Source organism: Equus asinus, chromosome 29 (assembly GCF_041296235.1).
Source record: "Equus asinus isolate D_3611 breed Donkey chromosome 29, EquAss-T2T_v2, whole genome shotgun sequence".
Taxonomy (NCBI): domain Eukaryota; kingdom Metazoa; phylum Chordata; class Mammalia; order Perissodactyla; family Equidae; genus Equus; species Equus asinus.
The window spans coordinates 32,445,918-32,470,040 of record NC_091818.1 but is presented as its reverse complement, the minus strand read 5'-3'; the positions used below and the strand labels follow the sequence as shown (position 1 = coordinate 32,470,040).

General features: G+C 44.5%; 1 protein-coding gene across 2 annotated transcripts in view; it reads right to left on the bottom strand.

The window, feature by feature from the left end:
* Nucleotides 1-23,374, bottom strand: part of NMT2 (N-myristoyltransferase 2) — a 58,769-nt gene extending 35,395 nt beyond the window's left edge. Inside the window, exon 1 of one of the 2 annotated variants that reach the window (XM_044761953.2) lies at nucleotides 23,121-23,374. In XM_044761953.2, the coding sequence (XP_044617888.1) occupies nucleotides 23,121-23,230 (110 nt within the window). In that variant the 5' untranslated portion in view covers nucleotides 23,231-23,374. The remainder of the gene's footprint in view (nucleotides 1-23,120) is intronic. The other variant, XM_014855907.3, reaches the window with a different exon arrangement.
* Nucleotides 23,375-24,123: the final 749 nt, after the last annotated feature.

Genomic DNA, 24,123 nt, shown 5'->3' with positions numbered 1-24,123 from the left:
GCCAGGACTTGCTGGATTCCAAAATAAAAGTGTTCCTCATCCCCAACATCTCCAGAAGGCAAAGGATTTGCAATATTAAGAAATGGACTCAAGACAAAAAGTCAAATCTGGGGTGGAGCTGTAAGACCCTTTGTTAGGACCTCAGCAAGATCCAAGGCGGGGCCTCACTGAACATTCCAAACAGACAAAGGCCTTCTAAGTTTCTGAAGGACGTGCCTTCTACATCCGCTCTCTAAACATGGCTTCTAAGGATCCCCAGGGCATTCAGGCTCACAGAGAACCCAAGCTAGAGAAAAGCTTATCTCGAAGACATTTGTGGCTGGGCCTTTTGCCTAATGGAGTGGATTATAAATTGACAAAGTAAACCCATGACATTTTTTTTAAGAATTAGCTTAAAAGAGACAGCAGAACAAAACAAAAAGAAGCCTGTGGACCCTCAGCCTTTCAGAGGCAGGAAGCAGATGGAGGTGACTCAGGGGCTTAAAAGGTGGAACCAAGAGCCCAAAGGCCAGAGGCAAGAGCCACGGAGAACAGCTCCCAAAGAGAGTGATGAACTCAAGTCAGGGAACTGGCGACACGTTACGGGTTGGATTTCAGAAGTGCCGTGGACCACTGACTGCCGTGCACTGTCTCTTTCCTTCTCTTTGGAAATATCTATAGTGGCTCTGCTACATCTGTCCACCACTCCACAAATGTGTGTGGGGAGCAGATAACATATCTGCTCAGTCCACACATATTCAGGTCAACCTTGAGGGGCGTCATCCATACCTAGACTTGGTTTAGATGATGAGATTCTGGACTTCAAGCCTGAGCCTAAGACATAAGCCAAAACACGAAATGATTTCGGGGAGGGTCTTAGGGCGGGTAAATGTATTCTGCATGTGGGACAATGTAAGTAATTTTTGGCCAGAAGATGGACTGTAGTAGTTTTCAATGTGACCTCATTTTCCAAGCCTCCTCCCAATGAAAGATAGAATCTAGCTCTCCTCCTCTTGAATGTGGCCAGGCTTGTGACTCTCTTACAACCAATCATTCACAACAAATGTGTCAATATGTGACTTCTAAGTCTAGGTGAGAAAAGGCCACACAGCTGCCACCCACTTCTCATAGAATGTTCTCTCTGTCAGACGATCTTGAGACCTGCCATGCTGGTGAGGCCACATGCTGGGTAAGAACCAAGCTGAGCTCCGGCCAATGGCCAGCCCTGTGAGTGAGCCACCTTGGGCATCCACTCCAGCAGAGCCATTGTCTGACTGCAGCCCCAGCCAAAATCTGACCATGACCTCATAAGAGACTCCCAGCGAGAACCCCCTCCAACGGTGCCCTTTCCAAATTCCTAAGCCACAGGATTTGTGAGCAATAAAGTGGTTGGTGGTTTGTTATACAGCATTAGTTACTGGAACATACAGATACAACACTGAACAAAGCAAAGTCCCGTCCTGCGGAGCATATGCTCTTAAGGCAACAGATTATACAAAGATGGGAGGCCGACGGGAAATTAAATGAGACACGGCCTGTAAGTGCGTGGCCTAGTGGCTGGCATGGAGCAAGCCACTCAATAAATAACACGTACTGTTATTATTACCCATTTCAGCATGTTGCTTCCTCTGCCAGGACACCTGTCTTCTTCACTCCCTGGTGAATTGCTTGTCATTCAAGATTCAGGCCAAGAATCACCTCCCCTGAGAAACCTTCTTGCTCCTCCTCTAATCTGAATAAGGCGCCCCTAACTCAATGATCCCCCTGCCATCTAAGCATCCTTCCATCTAGCACATTCTAAACTTGGTATTCTTATCTGCTTTTCCCACTGGAGCGTAAGCTTCTTAAGAACAGAATGTGTCTCATTTCTCTATAAAATGTGTGAAATAATATAAAAAATATATATTGGTCTCTGCCCCCCAGTTCCTGGCACAGAGCTCCTAAAACCCTTGGGATTTCCTGGGTGATAGGACTGTCTTTTGTTCTAAAGAGGTGACTCTTTGTGACTTTGAGGTGGCTCCTGGATGGCAGCGAGTCACCAGAAAGACCAAGCCATGATTAGAAGCTTGGAATTTTCAGCCCCAGCCCCCATCCTCCAGAGAGGGGCGAGGGGCTGGAAATGGAGTCAATCATTGATCCTGCCTACGTGAGGAAGCCTCCGTAACAATCCCAAAAGTACAGGGTTCAGAGAGCTTCTGGGCTAGTGAACACATGGAGGTGCTGGGAGGGGGGCACGCCTGGAAAGAGCAGGAAAGCTCTGCGCCTCTTCCCACATAACTTGCCCCATGCATCTCTCCCATCTGGTTGTTTATCTGTATCCTTTATCATACCCTTTTATAATAAACTGGTAAACCGTAAGTAAACTGTTTTCCTGAGTTCTGTGAATTCAGATTAATCGACCTGAGGAGCGGGGCACGGGAACCTCCAATTTATAGCCAGTCGATCAGAAGCACAGGGGACAACCTGGACTTGTGATTGGCATCTGAAGGTGGGGGGGAGGGGGTAGTGTTTTAGGACTGAACACAATCTGTGGATCTGACACTATCTCCAAGTAGACAGTGTCAGAATCGAGTTAAACTGCAGGACACACAGCTGGTGTCGCAGAATTGCCTGGTGTGAGGAAAACCCCCACATCTGGCGTCAGAAGTGCTGGGAATGTGGTAGCCGTGTGAGCGTAGAGGAGAAACACAGGAGGAGACCCGGGTGTTTACTTCTGAGATGTGTGGGAAGCAGTCATGCTCACCAGTATTTCTGAATTTCCTCTCCTTCGGACACTTGAGAGTGGAAGGCATACCCTTCTTCGGCCCCCTGAAGTCAGGCCCGGGCAGGCAGAGCGATGCCCAGCAAGGGGAGATGCGTGGAAGGCACAGGTGTTCCTCTCAGGGGAAAGCATTGGCGAGCCCTTACGCTCTCCTCCCTGCTGACCTCCCCTTCCAGCCAAGCCCTGCAGCCTTGCAAGAGGATGGCATTGGGAGGTGAGGGAGCCCCATTCCACATGGGCCCAAGTGCCTCTCCACACATGCAGCGTAGGTGGGAGATGAACCTTCGCTGACTTACGCAACACAAGTGTGGGGGTGTTTTCTACCATGTCATAACATGGAGTATCCTACCACACAAGTGCTGGCCTTAGCATTCCATATCTAGGTCATCAAGGGACTCCTCTTTCTGTCCCTTATTCATATATTGAAATCACAAACTTTCAAATCCAATACGGATCATTCATTTCTCTGGAAAGTCAAAATAGGAAAGGTACGTTCAATAGTGAGAAAAACTGTCTAAGAGGCGCTTGAGGTACAGATTCATAGTTCTCTGTTCCTCATCTGAAAATAGAAAGTCGTGCTCATCTTTAGAGACACGTTAAGACCCCGCCAAATGGTACCCCTGAGGTCTACAAATAGTAAGGCCTTCCCACCCCCCAAAATGAGCAGTTTATATTCACCAAATCTCAGTAGAATCCAGTTTGTACTACCGTGGAGCTCATATTTAAAATCATCTGGTGGCCCATAAATATCTGACTGGCAATTGGGCTTCAACAAACATATCACAGCCAGATACTAGAGCTCGAAATATGCCCTGGATAGTATGGTTTGTACACTCTCTGCTTTGGGAGTCTGACTATTTCAGGCTTTCCTCCCTCCATGTTCCCATGGCTGGCACCTTGTAAAGTGGGGCACTTGCTGTACTGTGATCACATGATTTACATAGGCATTTGTGGCGGGGTGTGGGAGGTACGGAAGAAAGCCATTCATACTGGTATCCCTAAGGTCTCTCACTCTTCCATGCCTGCCACCAGTAGATTTCTATAACAAGGCTTGTTGAATGAATGAGTCAATGATTCTGGCTTTTGAGACGGGTCCAATCACGTATTGCCAGGAGGTGAAGTACCTTGGAGAGCTACAATTCTCCCTACCTGAGTGGGAAAGCCTACTGCGGCCTATTATGTATTCAGTGAACATCTGCTAGTGCTCAGCAGAGTGCTGGGAGCAGGGAGGTGGCAGTAACTGACGTCACTCAGGACATGCCTTTGGGTTCGCCACCCAAGGATTTACCCCCCTCCTGCCTCAATCCTTTCACTGCTGCTGGTTGTGGCTTTTCCAGGAACCACTTGACCTCATGGCTTTTGGGTCCAATACATTCAGTTCAAAATATCTCCAAATTCCCAAGAAGCTTCCATCCAGAGGGATACAGACTGAGAGGTCATGACTGGGATGGATGTCTCTCCAGCTGAATGGAAATATCTCCACCAATGAAGAGCCCAGGAATTTTTGTCCTGAGTGTGAATCCATTTTCTCCTAAAAGAGACAAACTAAACTCATGGAAACTCATGGGAGTGGATATAGAGGCATAAAAAAATAAAAACACCAGACTATCTCACCAAAATTCCTTAAATACGTTTATATCATCTATTCGATAACTTAGAGGACACTCGTGCAATGAAGCTTCTGTTAAGTTACATTTGGGGAGTTAATTGATACTGTGCCCCAATCTCTCCCCCAAACTGTGTTGTTAAAATTACACCATCTTATTTTGGTAAAATGGAGAAACTGCAATCATTTTTGTTAACTCTAATTTGCCAAGGTTTTCACTCTCTCTCTCTCTCTCATCTGAACTTTAAAAATAAACTGACAGAGACCTACAGAAATTGGCACTAAATTACCCATCTCTTCCTTCAAACTCCCAGCAACAGGTGATCATTACATAGTGATGAGAAGCAGAACTCCCCAACCCTTGAACGAGGAAGAGCTACTGGTCCATTTCCCAGAAGCCTAGGAGACTAGAATTTGGGAATGGGAGCTGATAGGGGTCCCACTTCACACTCATGAGGGTAACGACAATCAAGAAAGGTAATGGCAAGGTTGGCCAGGATGTGGGGAAATCAGCACCCTCATCTCGTGCTGACGGGAAGGGAAAATGGTTCAGCTGCTTTGAAAACAGTCGGGCAATTCCTCAAAATGCTAGACGTAGAGTTACCATGGGACCCAGCAATTCCACTCCTAGGTATCTACCCAGGAGAAAGGAACACAGACATCTACAAAGAAACTTGGACGTGACTGCTGACAGCAGCATTATTCATAATAGGCCCAAAAGTGGGAAAAACCCAGATGCCCATCAACTGATGAATGAATCAAGACAATGTGGTATATCTATACAATGGAATATTATTCAGCAAAGAAAAAGATGAAGTACTGACACACGCTACCACACGGATGAACCAGGAAAACATTATGCTCAATGAAAGCAGCCATCACAAAGGACCACACAGTGTATGATTCCATTTATATAAAATGTCCAGAACAGGCAAAAACCATAGAGACAGAAAATAGATTCGTGGTTGTCAGGGACCGGGAAGGTGAGAAAGGTTGGGAGGGACATGTAAGAAATGCGGGGTTTCTTTTTGGGGTGATGAAAATGTTCTAAAATTGATTGTGGTGATGGCTGTGTAACTCTGTGAATGACTACCTGTACACTTCAAACGGGTGGATGGTAGGGTCTGTGCGTTACATCTCAACGAAGCTGGTAAGAGAACGGACAGGTGAAAATCCTGTCCCTGGGGCTGGTAGGATGACGTTAGCCTGAGTAGATGGAGAGTTGGCTATGGCTGCCTCGCGCAAGTCCCTCTCGAGGACTCTTCTTGGAAATCCAATGAAGAAAAACTGACTCAGACCCTCAGTTGCTGAGGTTGTTTACTGAATCACAGAACTCTGGCCATGGAAACCACACAGCCCTTTCACAGAGATCTCTTGGATCTCTAACAACAGAAGTCCACTTCCTGCTTCCCCAAGAATTCGTACGAAGAGCCTCCCAATTTTGCTACCCCAGGAAGGACAGACACTTCCGTCTGTGTCTAGAGAGAATCTCTGGTGTATTCAAAGGCCAAGTATAAACCAATGAACTCCTTCTCAGCCGTGGAAATGCTAGATATTTAAAAAGCACATCCAGCAAATCTCTTTGAAGAAGTATTCAAGGATTTCACAGACAGCACTTGACGGAATGAATGAAGGCCCCCAGCCACGTAAACATTCTACCGGTGCTCCAGGAGAAACAGGCACAGCAGACTCTGCCAGCTCTCAACATCCACCCCCGCTGCCTCCCTAGGCTCGCAGCTGGACTCTATTTCCCAGCTCCTTGCAGTCAGGTATGACCGTGTGACTCAGCTCTAGGAAGTGGGACGGGAGCGGAGGTGATGTCTGCCACTTCTGCTGACCCAGAGACCCTCTCGGGGGTCATCCTCCATGCTCTTCCTTCCTCTGTGCCGACTGGACGCAGGTGTAGGGTGAGACACTAGAGGGACGGCAGAGCCACGTGACGGGAGAAGCCTATATGTCTCTGATTGACAGTCCCCTTGCCATCCATCTGAACACCCACCCAGGACTGTCAAAGGGATAAGAAGGGAACTTCCATTGAATTGAGCAATTACACATTCGAGTCTATTTGTTATAGCAGCTTAGCCTATTATAACTAATACATTAATTTTAAGAGCAACATCAAAAGAGCTCAATTTATGGCATGTGAATCCCGAGATGAGAAACAATTTTAGATTTCATGGGATTCCACCAGAGACATCACTTAGCTCCTCCCCGTAAGAACCATTAGCAGTTTGATATTACAATTATTTTATGATTTTTCCCCTTGAGTTCCAATTTCCTGCACTGAAAATGGTGGGATTATAGTGATTGTAACTCTCATCGTATTTTCATGCATTTTCTAAATTGTCTACAATAATCACAACACCTTTGCAACTAAAACATTATTAAAATACAACAGACGGGCCAGCCCGGTGGTGCAGTGTTAAGTATGCACGTTCAGCTGCTCGGCAGCCCCGGGGTTCGCCGGTTTGGATCCCGGCTGCGGACACGGCACCGCTTGGCACGCCATGCTGTGGTAGGCATCCCACATATAAAGTAGAGGAAGATGGGCACAGATGTTAGCTCAGGGCCAGTCTTCCTCAGAAAAAAGAGGAGGATTGCTAATAGTTAGCTAGGGCTAATCTTCCTCAAAAAAAAACAATAACAACAATAACAAAAAAAAAACCAGAGCTCAAGAACGGACAAATAGATCAATGAAACAGAACAGACAGACCAGGAACAGCCCATAGTATCCAGGAGCGTGAGACATGATAACAGTGACATCACGAACAGCGGTGAAAAACTGAACTTATTTTAATAAATAGGATCAGAAAAACTGACTCCCTGTATGGAGAAAAACAAAATTAGTTTGCTGCTTCCCACAAATGACAAAAACAAAATCCGAATGAGTTAAAACCCAAACTTAGAAAATAAAACCTTAAAACAGAAGGCAGTAATTTTTGTCGGTTTCGTTAACGTCTATCCAGAGCCTAGAACAGCGTCTGGCATAAGGCAGATGCCGAGTACAAGTCTGTTGAATGAATAACTGAAAGAATAAGACAAGGACTCCATAAAGGAAAGAATTCCTTAAACAAGGACCCAAAGGCACAAACCACAAATAAGATGCAATAACTTGAGTACATCGAAGTTATCTATTTGTGGCAAAGTAATTATAAACAAAATTTGAAAACTACAGAAACAGACAAGATATTTATAAAACACATGATAAAGTATCATTAATAGCCAGAATATACAAAAAGTTCTTTTTCCCTTCACATTTTATCTCCAGTTTAGTAGAGAAAGAAAACATAATATCCTGGCCAGGAACACAGGCATTAGCTAGGGTCTGACCACCTGGCTTTGAATTTCTGGCTCCACTACTTTCTCGCTGTGTGACTTGGAGTATGTTACTTAACCTCTCTGTGCTTCAGTTTCCATAGCTGTAAAGGATGACGTTTTCAATAAATAGTATTAGAAAAATTGTGAGGATAAAATGAGTTAATATATACAAGAACTTAGTATAGTAGTTGGCACACAGAAATCACTCCGTCAATGTTAGCTATTATGATGACTGTCCTGCTTTACTTTTTTTCATCTAACTTATTGCTAGCTAAAATTGTATTATTTATTTGTTTGTCTTCCTCTAACTAGAACATAAGATCCATAAAACAGTGTTTTCCTTTGTATTCTTAGCACCTAAAACAGTGTCTGACATATAAAAGGTCCTCAATAAATATTTGCTGGATGAATGAGAAATCAATAAAAAAAATCAATAAGAAAAAGACAAAGGACTGACAGAACAAGGGGCTGAGGATATGAAAAAGGCTTCACAACAGAGGAAACCCTAATGGCCAAAAAAGGAAAAGACGCTCCTCCTCACCGGAAGCAAGGAAAATGGAAATAAAACCACCTCAGATTCAACTTCCATCCATTGATTTGCTGAACATTTTAAAGTCTGATAATACTGGAAGAATGTGAATAAAAGGAATGCTCGTATGCTGCTGGTGAAATGTAAACTGATATGACCACTTTGGAGAACAATCTGGCATTGCCACCACCGCCACCACCACCACCAGCATCATGGTCATCGCCATCATCACCATCATCATCATAGCAGGTAACACTGCAGCGTACTTCCTACACGTCAGGCACTTCTAGGCACCTTACAGATTTCAACCTTGTGCACTGTCACAACAGCTTTGGGAGGTAAGTCCTACTATTCTTGTTCCCCTTGTACAGAAGAGGACACTGAAATATAGAAAGCTTAAGTAACTTGCTGGAAGTCACATGGCTGATAACGGCAGAGCCAGGTCTAGAATCCAGCCAGTCTGGCTGCAGAATCTACGTAACTACTACACTGTATGGCCTCTTGCTGATGCATTTCCACTGGCTGAACATCTTTTTAGATATTTATTGGCAATATTTAGGTCTTCATTCTAGTCATGATCTTTGAACATTTTTTGTTAGCCTATTTTTTAATGAAGTGTAACATATCTTTGGTACTCTGTGTGTGTGTGTGTGTGTGTGTGTGTGTGCTGTTTGGGATACAAAACCACTTTCCTAGAAGGAATGGCACCTCAAGGGAGAAAATGAGGAGGTTTTGGTGCAGTTTATGAAAAAAAGGAAGGGTAACCCACGGTGCATCATGGTGTCCTGCTGACGGAAGAGAATTCACACCACAGCTGTGGGAAGTCGGCGAAGGCAGAGTCAGATTCTCCGGGGGTACTGGCCACAAGCCCGTCCTCATGGTGGATGCGGGGCACCCATGGTACATGGCCCATCACGTGGCCACCCAGTTCCATAGTGGATTTTGCCTGCAGTTCAGACTCTTGAAGAAGTCACGTGAGTGAGCCTGGTTTCGTCAGCGGCTCAACCATGCAGTTCCAGTAATGACTTCTTCATCCTTTTTCTCCCCAAGTGTGATGCACCATCCAGAGCAAGAAGCCAACCTTCCAGCTGTCATCATCTGGCTTCTTTATGGTCTGATCGAAACGAAGATTCCAGTCGCTTCATCGGTTCAGTAGCTCCATCCCTTTCTCAGCACGTTCCTTCTCCCTTTGGGACTGACGTAGAAAATATCAGAGGTTCTTCAAAGCCACATCATCCTTGGTCAAAGCAGCAAGTCACAGAGAAGCCCTTGAATGGCTCAGAGGTCAAAGCCACTCCTGAAGTTTATGGCCAGCAAGGAGCAGAGATCATTATAAAGGTCAGCCAAGGGGGCAAGTGGCTGCAGCTACTGAGACCCAAGCGCTGGACAGAGGTCACGGTGGGACCAGCCAACAATTTCAATATTTACATGAGTGTCTGCAGCAAATGGTGGCTGGCTCTGGGCAGTGGGTTCGATGAGCCCTGGATTCAGGCCAGGCCAGCTGGAGTGGAAGAACCCGGACGACTCCCTTGGCCAGTTTCTGGTCTCTAGTTTGCTAAGCAGCCACCCTTTTTTAGATATTGGGTTGTTTCCAAGCTTTTACTTCTTTCAACTCTTACCATAATCTAAATGTGGGAAAATGTGTCCTATCTCATTAGGCTTCCCTTTCCACAATTATTTCATTATTATCAAACAATTTTGGTGCCTACTTCCCATAAAAACCTAATTCTGATAAGAGTTAATATTAAGATATGATAAAATTTTATCAATACTCGTTGGCCAGAAACAAGCCTAGTGTGAATTTTAGTTTGTGAAGTAAGACCTGTCGTGGCAAATAGCCCAAGATCAGAATCAAGGAGGACATATTTAAAATGCAAAATGAAACTTTTTTTATATATCTTTAAGATCATTACATATAATTGAAAGACTAAATGTAAATTGCTCAGCTTTTCAGCAAACAAATTTCTTAAAGACTTATTTCTTTGCATCTTAGGTAAAAACTGTTCCTAAAGATGAAATGATGAACAAAACAAGAAGAAAAATCAAATTTTTAAAAAAGGCTTGAGGGAGCTGGCAAAGTATATCGTTTAAGACTGTTGAAATTAGTGAAAAATTATCCTATTTCCTCCAGCCTTTGCTCACCCATGCTCACAAATGATTTTCTGATAAAACAACAGATATACACTAACTCCTACTTATATGATTTTTCTCATTTCTAGGTCTTTCAGAGTTTACTAAAGGTAGATAGTTAAGAGGTCAAAAAATCTGTTTTCTGGCTGATTCATTTCAATATTAGCAACTCAGTACTCTACTTAGCATTATTATATTTAAGAATATTAATGTCAGTAAAGTTAATTTGAAGTTTTTATATATATATATTCCTATTTCAAATTATATTCCTATTTCTGAATTCCCTTGCATATCATATTTTCAGGGTTTTTTTTGTTTTTTGTTTTTGCTGGGAAAGTTTCACCCTGAGCTGACATCTCTTGCCAATCTTCCTCTTTTTGCTGAGGAAGAGTCGCCCTGAGCTGACATCTCTTGCCAATCTTCTTCTATTTTGTATGTGAGCCGCTGCCACAGCATGGCTGTTGATAGACAAGTGGTGTAGGTCCGTGCCTGGGAACCAAACCCGGGCCACTGAAGCAGAGTGCACTGAACTTAACCTCTAGGCCACTGAGGCTGGCCCTCAAATCTTCAGTTTTGACTTTCTCTTTTCTATATCCCAATGCTGATCACCGACCTAGTCAAGTCTGTCATCAAAGGAATGTTCCATATTTAGATGAAATCCTTGTAGTTACAGCATGTGGCAAAATATGATGCTTTTTTCTCCCAGAAAAATCTTGTGAAGAAGGGTTGAGATCTCAAGGTGTGGAAGGAAAACTGCCGTCTCAGGTAGTTACATCTGGGAGGAGGGGCAAGGAAGCTGCACCAGCAATAAGGGGATCAATCGTCAATTCCTAACCAGGAAAGACCCATGGCGGATGCGGGTTACGGGACTCCAGGAGACGGATGGCTCAGAAGGAGTAGAAAAAGCCTGGACTAGAGAAGACACAACAGCTCAATCCAGAGGAGAAGGGCTGAGAGATGAGTCTGTGACATGCGACCAAGAGCAAAGGCTGGAAGCAAAAGAGAGAGAAAACAGGACTGCAAGGGACAGAGTCAAGGCCAGCACGGGCCAAGGTGAGGCTGTGCTGGGGCACTTGTCACCGGAAACCACCAAGGTGAACCTAGAATTCTCAAACACAAAAGGGTAGGACCTCCCAAATCCAGAAGGAAGCTAAAGGACACGGTCCACTTTGGGATGGTAGAGGAAAGAGAAAAGGACATTTTTAAAAGCACAGAAACACCCCCGAGCTCAGAGAAACTGTCTGAAAGAAAAGGAACACCTGGTGGAACCTAGAAGGAACAGCTTACAGTTGGGATAAGCCAGGAGAGGAGCCAGGACTGGGGTTACTCTTTTGCCAAAATTTCTCCTTTCCCCTTCCCCTTGGGCTGGGGACAGCAAAAAATTAATCCAAGGAATGCACTGGGGCCTGCCGGGCGCCTGAGGCACAAGGTCTATGCTCCATTATCCCTGAGGGTAGGGACAGGGCCCAGGACAAAGTGCATCCCTGCTAAATCATAAGACTTCGAGAGCCAAACTCTTCAATTTCCTGATGAAGACACACATCCCGAGAGGTTAACCGACTATTCCAAAATCAAACTGAGGGTTAGTGACGGAAGTTTCTTGATCCCTGGTTTAATACCCATTTTCACACACCACACTGATTCTCTAAAACTTGTTAGCTAAGAAGGATTTTTAAATATTCATTAAGAAATATTCTGGAGAAGTAATATGTATACAAGGATATTAATTTCAGCACTGTTTATTAGCACAAAAGATTGGAAACAACCTCATGATCTACTAACAGAGGACAGATTAAGTGAATAATGGTACATCCATTCAACAATGTGCCATACAGCCTTTAACAAATGAGGCTGGTCTTTGTGTTTTGATATATATAATGATTCCCAAGATACACCTGGACAGTAAGCCAAACACTGAGACATCTGCTTGGAGATAGAGAAAGGTTTATTCAAAGTGGCCAAGACGGGAAGGTGGGAGCATGGGTTCTCCCAAATCCACCTTAACAAGAGAAGCAAGCAGGGGGTTTATAGAGCTAAGGGGCTTGGCAGGAGGAGTTTTGGAGACACAAAGGGGTCATTCCCCATAAGCCCGGGGCAATCTGACTTCTGGGCAGCAACAGCAGCTGGGGGCTGGTTATCTGGTGATCCTTGAAGGCATTCTCTTTCTTCTGTAAAACAAGCTCACAAATCTGTGAGACCCTTGAGTTACCCCTCAGGTTAAACAAGAAAACAGCAAAGTGACGAGATTAACTTCTTTTCCTAACAAGGTAATCTTATTGAATATTTACAGTAACCCTCAGGTACCCAGCTTCACTACCATTTGTGCTGAATGTATGTACCCAGCACAAGCATGCCCGTGCACACACACGCATCTGTATATGTGTCTGGAACACCACTGGAAGACAACGCCAAGGACGGGCAACAGTAGCCGTTTCTGGGGAGCGAAACTCAGTGTTGGGAGAATGAGACTTACTTTTCACTGGATACCCTTGGGTGCCTTTTGAATTTTGTACCATATGCTCACACCACCTATTCAAAAAATAATAATTAAAAAACAGCAATGTCTACACAGCCAAAGCTACCACACAGGTGTTCTATTAGTTAGCGTACAGGTTGAGCTTGCGGGATAGAGGCCCAAAGTAACGGCAGCGTCGACACAGGAGCTCACCTCTCTCTCATGGCCATCTCAGCTGCCTGCATGCGAGTTCTGCTGGAAGAAGATGGGCCAGCCTCCCTCTGCCTTGTTCTCGGCCATCCCCAGGGTGTCTGCTGGGTTGCTGTGGTCCCAGGTGACTTCCCATCACATGGTCACCCCGGCCAGTGGGAGGGAGGAGGAAGACACTTGAGTGCCAAGGAAAAACAGTGTGGCTTTGGCAGAAGGAGCCCATTAGCAGCCTCGACCCAGGGCCCAACAAGAGGGGACTAGATCATGGTGCCAGACACGGAGCCGTGCACTGGACTGGCCAGCCATCTCACAGGACTCAGGGGAGGGCTGTGCAATGCCCTGGAAAGATGCTCCTGGCATATCGAATGACAAACAGGAATTTCCAGGACAACAGGAAAAGTATACTTGCATTCTGATAAATATATACGAATAGGAAAATGTATTTGTGAATATAGCACAGCATTGTCTTTTTGCTTGATGATACATTCTAATGTTCTACATTAAAAATGAAGTGCTTTTGCAAAAAGAACTTTTTAGTTTTTAAACTTTTAATTTATTTTTCTTTTTTTGGGGGGAGGAGAACAGGAGGAAAGACAGAGAAGAAAAAAGAATTTTTTTTTTTTATTGAGTTATTGATAGGTTACAATCTTGTGAAATTTCAGTTGTACATTAATGTTTGTCAGTCATGTTGTAGGTGCACCACTTCATCCTTTGTGCCCACCCCCCACCCCACCTTTCCCCTGGTATCCACTAAACTGTTCTTAGTCCATAATTTTAAATTCCTCATATGAGTGGAGTCATACACAGATTATCTTTCTCTCGCTGGCTTATTTCACTTAACATAATTCTCTCAAGGTCCATCCATGTTATTGCAAACGGAATGATTTTGTTCTGTTTTGCAGCTGAGTAGTATTCCATTGTATATATGTACCACATCTTCTTTATCCATCCGTCTGTTGCTGGACACTTAGGTTGCTTCCACGTCTTGGCTATTGTAAACAGTGCTGCAATAAACATTGGGGTGCATAGGACTTTTGGGATTGTTGACTTCAAGCTCTTTAGATAAATACCCAGTAGTGGGATGGCTGGATCGTATGGTAGTTCTATTTTTAATTTTTTGAGGAATCTCCATACTGTTTTCCATAGTGGCTGCACCAGTTTGCAGAAAAAAGAATTTTTTTAAAGACTTCACTTGGAAAAACAAAAAAGAACTCTGCTTCCCCTAGTTTTCTCTTCCGTTTCTTTAAAATGTTAATAAGGGGCTGGCCCCGTGGCCGAGTGGTTAAGCTCACGCGTTCTGCTGCAGGCGGCCCAGTGTTTCGCTGGTTCGAATCCCGGGCCCGGACATGGTACTGCTCATCAAACCACGCTGAGGCAGCGTCCCACATGCCACAACTAGAAGGACCCACAATGAAGAATATACAACTATGTACCAGGGGGGCTTTGGGGAGAAAAAGGAAAAAAATAAAATCTTTAAAATGTTAATAAATACACAAAAGGTAGTGAAGAACAAGTACCCCTTCACTCCAAAAAAAAGAGAAGAAACTTCGGGAAATTATCATATTAACTGAGTCGCCATCTTTCTCCAGGAAAGTACTATATGAACTTGAAACACTCAGTGAACACGGCTGTGGGAATAAAGGAGCCCGTGTTTCCTAGGTGTGTGTGTGCGTGTTTAAGGCAGTAATAGAAGCACAATGTGCTAACAAAAGAGAAGCTGTTTAGTTGAAATCCCAGCTCAGTTTTCGACCCCCACCTGGTGACTGAGGCAGAGAGAAAGCACTACTGGCCTCAAGTGCTAAGTAGCAGGGCTGTGGAGCCGAAGTACCAGCACGCTGCAGTGGATTCCTCCAGCTCAGCATCCAGAGATGCTCAGTACCAGGTTCCTGCGCCCCTTCTGCTTCTTACAGGAAAGTGACTCTGGAGGCCTGAACCACGGCAGTGCTTGGGGGGAGGGCAGGGCAGGGGCACAGGGAAAGGATGCTGATATGATTGAGGCTATAGTGGGGCAGCTATAGAACTTGAACCAGAAAGGAGATGAGACGGCTAAGAAAGAAACATAAAAGAAAAAACTCTTATTGCAAATTATATTGATGCTACAATTCAAAGAAGTCCTTTAAGGGGCCGCCCTGTGGCTGAGCGGTTAAAGTTCCGCGTGCTCCACTTCAGTGGCCCAGGTTCACCAGCTCAGACCCATACTGAGTTCAGAGACATATGCCACTCATCAGCCAAGCTGTGGTGGCGTCCCACATACAAAATAGAGGAAGACTGGCACAGATGTCAGCTCAGGGCTAATCTTCCTCGAGCAAAACTCGAAAGGGTTCTCTATAATCAAATTGCATTATTTTCTTAAACAAGGCAATGTATGGATTTATTTACTTTCTTTAACATGTATCAAAGAATATGATGATTAAGCAAGGAAGAGTCAGAGACTGGGGAAAACATATTTTTAAAAAAATATGGCTATTCAATTATTTCAGGGCTGCTGAGCCTAACAGAACACAAATCCTCTTCCAGATTTCATAGTACATAGCAAGTCAATTTTGGGTCGTCCCATCCATTCTTAATGTATGAAAGAACAATAGAAGACGCACAAGGAGGGCAGAAGGAAAAATATTTTGGAAATATAAACTTTTACTAATAGCAGCAACATCAAACTGAAAATTTCTTAAATACTTAAATGCCAATTCCCACTGTATTTCTTTTTCTCAATTGAGATATAATTGACATATAACATTGTATTAGTTTCAGGTATACAACATCATTATTTGATACATGTATATACTGTGAAATGATCACCACAGTAAGGCTAGGTATCGTCCATCACCACCCATAGTTACAAATTTCTTTTCTTGTGATGAGAATATCTAAGATCTACTCTCTTAGCAACTTTCAAATATACAATATACTATTATTAACTAGAGTCCCCATGCTGTACGTTACATGCCCAGGACACTGGTGAATTTTGGCCCCAGAGGCACTGAAGTTGGTGATCTATGACTTACACGGAGATAAGCTTGAAACATTATCAAACAAATTACTCTTTTTGATTTATCTATGGTCAATGAGATCATACAATTTAATCCAAAGGCAAGAGTTTAGAGTCGGACAGCGAGAGGCCCAAGACCTAAGTCCAAATCTGAGATGTGGCCTGGGCAAGTTACTTAAACTTGGATAAGTCTCAGTGGCCTTCAGAAAATTAACTATTATTCTACCATGTTGGGTCCTAGACGGCAGAGAACGCAACTAAAGATTCTATAATCCAAACTCTTTCAATTACAATTAAAAAAAGAAAATCTTTCACCTATTCCTAATGTACACCGGAAAATTTTTTAAATTAGAAGTTAATTTGTCAATGGAGATTAAGAACCACTGGAATCCACTCAACAAATCTTTATTAAACCACCAACGTGTGCAATGTACCAGCTGTTGCAAGGGTCGGAGACCGCAAGTGCTGTCTCTGTGCTCAGTCCACCTGTGGGTAGACAGGCAGACACATGTCCATGTTCTGTAGACATGTCTGGAGGTACCAACCTTGTTCACCATCTCCTCTGAAAACGGCTTCGACCACAGACCGCACTAAAGGTGGGGCCCTGGGTGGCCACGTTGTACCCATGACAATCTTCCCGTTCTGCCTTCCCAGCCTCTGCCCCAGCTGACTGGACCAGGCTTGCTGGCCAGAAGCCAGTGAGATCCTCTCTGGAGAATCTGAACTAAGAAACAGATTCTCCAGGCAGTTAGTAGTTGACTGACAGAGAGAGAAGAGAGGAAGGAATAGAGAGACTTTGCGCTCCTGGCCTTCTGGTCCCCAAGGCTAATAAAGCTCAGCCATACTTTATTTTGAGAGAATCTACTGTATGTTTAAAATAAAACCTTCTTTTATTTGAGCCAGTCTGTAGAAGACGTTACAAAGACACGTTGAACAACAGACACAAAGAACTCCGTTCCCCACTTGCCAGTCACGTGACTCTAGACAAGCCACTTATCTCTCTGAGCCACAGCTTCCTTCGCGGTCAACAAAGGTCTGCCTGAGAAGATGAGAGGGGAGATGGGGAGTGGGGGCGACTGGTGGAAAGGCGCCACATGAAGGATACGTTCAGTAAGGGCCACAGGTCTTTGACAGGGGTTATCACTCTCGGTTATAATGACCACAGGAGGCCTCATGAAAGAAAAGGACATTGGAGCTGGACCTTGAATTTGGAGAAGAGGCAGGGGTGGGACAATGACGTGACCACTCTCAGAGGGAGAGGGGACTCCCAAGGACGATGTGGGCAGCTGAGGCTTATGGAGGGCGTGTACTGTGGTAAATCCCTTTGAACAGTGACGTGTGACGCTGAATTTGAAGTTGTTTTCGGCCCTACGCAATGATCAGAGAGAGGAAAGACAGCTAACTGTATTCCACCCAGTGTCAGACGTCTAAGGAGAGACGCTGAAGGACCCAATGCGTTAGGAGCTAGTGATGGGGGAGCTGGCGGCAGCATGGACACACTGGAGGACCATGAAAACCTCAGTCTCCAAGAAACCCCATCAGTGTGTATGAGCTTGGGCTGTTGTGTTTAGATATTAAAGAAAACAGTGATTTTAGAAGGTAAAGGATGTGGAAACCCTTGGATTATAAAAAGACAGGGAGAAAAATCCTATAGGCTTCTAGACTGGAAACAAGTCAAAATAAAGAAAAAGAATCTGGTTACCTATAAAAGAAAGAGAAGCAGACTGGCAGTGAAACAACATCTGACCACTAAATTGCTAGAAGAAATAAAACATTGTTTATAGAGTTTGAAGGAAAATAATTATCATAGAATTACATGCACACCCAGACTATGGTTTCTGCGTGAGGGCAAAAGGAAGACAGCTTCAGACATACAAGAATTAAGAAAATATATCATCCACATGCTCAACTGAAAAAAATTAGGGGGCCAGCCCAAGGTTGTAGTAAAGTTTGCATGCTCCACTTTGGCAGCCCAGGGTTCGCAGGTTTGTAACCCTGTTGCAGACCTAGCACCTCTCGTCAAGCCACACTGGCAGCATCCCACGTAAAATAGAGGAAGATTGGCACAGATGTTAGCTCAGTGACAATCTTCCTTAAGCAAAAAGAGGAAGATTGGCAACAGATGTTAGCTCAGGGCCAATCTTCCTCACCAAAAAAGAAAAAAAAATTAAAAGAGAAAGTACTCAAAGAAGAAAGGAGAGCGTGGAGTTTATAAGGAACAGTGGTAAGTAATAAAAACAGTAAAGTGTGAGAAAAGCAAAGTCTAAGAAGTTTGTGATACTATGGATTTGAATATAATGTAATAGTTAAGAAAAAAAGTTTTAACAAGGGCAAAAATAAAAGAAGCCACATGGAATTAAAATTCCAGATTATTTCAACGAAACCTAGGAAATGTAAAGGAAGAAGTCAAAACATCCGACACATTTTGTCTTGTTTGGCAGTAGACTATTTTGGACAATGGTTAAGTTTTGACATTGATAGAGAAATACAGAGAAAACCATGTTTATTCAAAACTTAAAGATAATTCCCAGAAGAATAAAAAAGGATATAGAGCTTCTAAACTACTAGGAAAAAAAAAAAAAGGAAGAATGAAAACTTGACATATTCTGCAAAAAACAAGGAAAGAATAAGGAAATATTCTGAGTACCACGAAAGCTTATAAAATTCAAAGGCAGGATATGACGTGTGCCATCCAATACAACAGCCACGACCCACACCGGGCTATTTAAATTTAAATTAATTAAAAGTAAATAAAATTTACAATTCAATTCTTTAGTCACGCCAGCCACACTTCCAGTGGCTAATGACCTCTGTATTGGACCTTTCCCTCATGGCAGAAAGTTGTAGCAGACGACACTAATAGTGAAAAATACAAGGTAATAAATGAGTCTATGTAACAGATGACCCTATTTATGTCAGATACACACACACACACAACTCGACTGAACTGTCAGTGGTGGTATCTCTAAGAAATAAGATGACCAAGGATCTTTCACTCTCTATACACTTTATTGTTTGAATTTTTAATAAGCATATTTTACTCTTATAACGAGTAAAAGGCATTAACATATTTTCAAATGGGATAACAAACCAATCAACCAACGTCCTTCTTGAACTTGGTATGGAACTTGGTTCCAATTCCTGAGGTAACCAACTGACTTTAACTCGTATCTATTTACTATGTACTTCTTGTGTTAATCAACAATTTCAAGATGGCACCGTCAGTGTCCTGTACTTACAACTTTTCTATAGTTTAGCTAAGGTCTGGAAAAAGTTTGTTCTGGGCCCAAGGGTGATATCACCATCTCAGAAGCAAGTCTGAGCAGACATTTGATAATTTCAAACTGTATTTCTCGAATTGAGAAGCTTCCTTGGGCACAAGCTGTTGACACACCATTACGCGGAGATTTATATAGTTGATAAGAGATCAAGTTTCAGAAAGGGCAGCTTTGAATTATCCCTTAAATTTTCCATGACAAGAAAAATCTATTGAGAGTTATGGCAATTTTTTGCATCTTCCCACTGATTCCACACAGTTGACTAAGAAGTTCCCAGAGCCAATCTCAACAATACTCAAAGTCAAAAATAATAACATACTGCACAGAAAATAACTTCAGTTTTTTTCCTAAATTGGGGGTGGGAGAAGAGAGGTTCTGTTCCTTGTTAAAAGAATTCCAAAGTTTTAATTTTTGCCAAATACCAGAACTTTAATTTTTCTAAGAAAAAAATTTATTAAAAATGTCTGGGAATAACCCTCAAATATTAAAACTACTTCATGTCTACCCCAGGGAATAATTCAGTCATTTATCTGCCAACAAAAGCATATTCATATATGCTTATTTTATTCCCTATATAAATATTCTTGGTAGCTGCCTCCTATTCCACCACAGTGAATACTGAGGATAAAGTTTTCTTAGCGGAAAGGAGATGAATAACGTCAATCTGTCTAGGAAATACACATTCTGAAAGTCAGAGCTGGTAAAGCAAGGAGAGAAATTGATTTTGTTGCCAATTTGAAGGGTAATTTTATTCGGGGCCAGCTGTGTGACCCTGTTTCCAACACTGGACAGTAACTATGCTTAAGGTGGGGTGGTAGACTGAATAAGAGCTATGACCACTCTCCCAGGTATTTCACAAACGGAGAAGATGCACCTCAATGGGGCAAGGATAAGAAGATAGTTGAAGTTAACTTTTATCTAGGTAGAAAGTCTTTGCCAAGAATATAACAGTATCAACAAGACTGTCTTAGAACTTTTAGTTTGCTTGAAGTTTTCCAGATGGTTCAAGCTTTTTACAAATATCGACTTACTTCCCCCAATTGTAAATCAGGTGTTAAAACAAGTTATTTAAAGAATATTTCTGGGTAATCCTCTATTAGTCTAGTTCTAATTGCTCCATATTGTTTGAAGATAATAAAACTACACTTCTTTAAATATAGTTTCACTGATTAAAACGGACAATCCCTCCCCTCCTTGATGTTTTTTTGGAATTTATGAAATTTTTACAGTGGTATTCCACTTTCATACTTCGGTGGACCAAAAAGCTAAATCAAGAGCACATCTGCTATGAAAAATAAGATATAAAGATAGTGAGATGCAAGTATTTTATAATACTTAAGCCACTGCTTTTAATTGAACATAAATATTTCATTCACGGTCTTTTGGTATTATCCACAAAATGAAATACCAAGTCCATAAAGGAAATTCTATGAAAATGAAAGAAAAGCATATAGAGTAATACTTACATTGTGGGGGGAAATAAGCTAATTTGGTATTTTCTTTCTATCCAAGGCTCTGGTTTTAATTTAACAGGTCTAAAACAACTAGTAAATACATTAGACTCAACTGCAGGGGTAAATTAGTTCTTTCAGCCCACAAGGGTATATTTAGTAAATTATTGCTGTGTGCACTGATCAATACCTAGTGGCCTCAAAGTGATAATTCACCTTCAAAAGGTAAAGCATTTACCTTCTCATTCTCCAAAGGCTCATTATTCGTCATTCAATTTAAATTAGTGGAGAATGAAGAAGCCGGGCATAGAAAAGAAGAGTCTTTCAAATTTTAACATTTATAAACTTGAGCCACTTATGAGAAGAAATCTAGGTTTCTACTGAGCCACCCCATCAGTACACAAGCCAAAGGAAACACACTCCCCCCATTTGGCACACATCATCTCAATTCGAATCCAAAAAAACGCCATCCAACAATGGCAGCAACTTGCATTTTTACTGATCTCCTTACATTTTGATAGACTACAGGAAATCCATTATATCAGGCTCTTCCCACCAGAAGCTGTTATCATGTTTCTGCTCTTGGTTAAAACATTTCAGTCCACTGGGCTTCTCTAAATGTTGAGTAACCGTGCTAACATATAATTAATGTGCAGATGCATGAAACCGAAGACCTCTGAAGAGGGGAAGAAGATGCCTTTGCCAATCTTGGAACTTCACACAGCCTACAGCGAGACTCCTGGGGACAGGCCCCGATCAACCGGCCCAGAGATGACTAATTCTTTGTACCATGGACATTCTTGACTGTGTAAGCAAAGAAGTACTAACCAGATCTTCAAAAGAACGAAGAACAATCAACAGAAATTACAGTGAAGAGAGAAGTGCAGGGTCTCGCCAGAAAGATAATGGACAGATGTTGAAGTTATCTGGGTAATCCATCACATTTGCATCTGGGCTCATTTCTGGCACTGGTGCTATTGTTTCAAAAACATATCTATATTTAGCTACCTATCATAGGCAAGTTTTTATCACTGCATAAACAGAACTCAGGCTCCGATTTCTGTAGAATTTCCTTTCCTCTCTTTTAAAAAATATTCCAGACTTGAATTATAACATTCAGTGCTTGCAGCTGCCACCGAAGTACATATTCACTGCAAAAATAAAAGAAGCAACTCGCAAATGGGAGATACATCTAGTCAGCTTTTTTCTTGATCTCTTTTAATATTTTATAACACGTTAAAGTGCAATAAAAGTTCCTTTCTTAAAGCTTCAAACAGACGTTAAATAGAATGCAAACGCTTTACACTTTAAATCATCAATCATTTAAAGAATCCTCTCCATGAACTGAATAAATAAGCCCTCTGTGACTAAGGCCTCCCTATCATGTTTTTAAGCTGACCCACTTCATCCATCACCATGGTTTGCAAAATCTCACTTCTAAGGGGCAGCATTAAGTGCACAGCGCCAGCGCATAGCTGGAATCCAACCAGGTGAAAACATAATGTAAACACCCGTCTTTATTTAAAATGACCCCCTCGCCTCTAAAAACAGAACTTCAATACCACCCTTAACCGGAAGCAATCTTTTCTCCAACGGGAGAGCAAATCAAGTGTGCGGGGGAGACAGGGAGCCAGTGAAAGGAGTCAGAAACCGGATCAGATGTTAAAACGCATGGTGCATTCGGCTTTGGAGACGAAACACCAGCTTTGCAAGCAGGATCTGGACAGGTCTGCGGGAGCTGCCCCCCACGACTGAGCCTAAATTCAGGGGATCGAATCTGCCCTAGAGAGCTCTGCAGTCACAGTCGGCGGTGGCAACCCTGCGCGTCCCCGGGAACGGCCGGCCGGGGAGCCCCTGGGCGCCCCCTGCCCAGCTGGCGCGGGGCGGGGTGGGGGCCGCGGCCCGGGAAGCACAACTTTCCGCAGGTCCGGGCCAACAGCACCGAAACCAGGAGGGACAGATCTCAAACCACCCCCCACCATCAGCTCTTCTTTTTTTCTGGTGGCGGCGGAGGCTGGGGGAGGGGTGGGAGTCTGGAAGGACTTAAGGAGAGGATGACAAGGAGAGGCGAGGAGGACGACTTCCCACCACCGCAGCCGCCACAAAGGGAAGGGCGCCGCGCCCCCGCTCGGCCCCCTGAGTCACACGCGGGCCGGGGCCGGGCGGGCGGCCCCGCGGCAGGTGACAGCGGCGTCGCCAGTCCCCGCGCCTCCCCGCCCACCCCAGGGCCTCGCTGCACCGCACCACGCCGCTCCGTCCGCGAGCCGCGCGACCTGGACCTCCCCACGGTCTCGGGGCCGAGCGAACCCCACGCGGGGGCCACCAGCCCGCGCCCCCTGACCCGGGTCCGAGTGGAGCCCGAGATGCGCGCGGTCCCCGCGCCCTGTCGCGCCCTGTGGCGCCCGCGCGCTTACCCTTTGGCGTGCTCCGTCTCCTCCTCATTGTCCCCGTCTATCCCGCACGTGTCCTGGTCGTCCAGCTCCAGGCTCTGCTGGCTGGCCGCAGACTCGCTGTCCTCCGCCATCGCGGCGGCGCGGACCCGGGAGGCGGCGCTCGGGGCCGGGCGTGGGGCCGGGAGGCGGCGGCGGCGGCGCGAGCAGCTCCCTCTAGTGCCGCCCGCCGTCTCCTCCGAGCCCGGAGCCCGGGGCGCCGCGCCGCCCGCCCACCCGGCCCGGCCTGGGCCCGCCCACCGCGATCGGGGCGGAGACGGGGACTGGGACCGGGAGGCGGCCGCGCGTTCGCGATCGCCGGGGGCTGGGGGTGCGGGTGGCAATGAGGGGTGGTCTCGAGCCGCAGCAGAGCGCGGGGGCCGAGCCCTGGACCCCGCAGCCTGCCCTGTGCCTCGGCCCTGGGCTCTGCTCTGAATGCCACAACGTGCGGGCTCCGAATCCCGAGTCTTCAGTTTTGGAACACAGACCACGCGATTTTACATCCTTACATGTTAGGAAGCGCTTTCAACCAGTGCAGAGATTTTTTTTCCAGAAGCCTCCCACACACACAAACACACATATGTACACTTTTGAAAAATTCCATTTCACGTATCTCTATTTCCAGTACACGATGAAATCAAAGTCAAAGTCAAAACAGAGTATTTCCAGCCTTCCCATCTCCCCCTTCCAACCGGACTCGCGGCCCCAAAACTCTTGACAGAAAGACGCTGGAGCTGCCCCAGTTTTCGATGGACACCACAGACAGTCGGCTCAGACTAGAACAACCGTCTTGAGGGAAATGGGGGCGTTGTCCACGATGCTGGGGGATTTCACAGGGTCTGGTAGGCCACTCCAGCTTCCGCAAGTGAAAGTCGTGACCTGGACCTCCAGCAACCGGTGGCCTTGCAGGCTGGAATCCCGTGTCTTCCGGTGAATGAAGGAGGGGAAGGAGGCACTCTATGGGTTGCCAAATAAAAGGCAGGCAAGT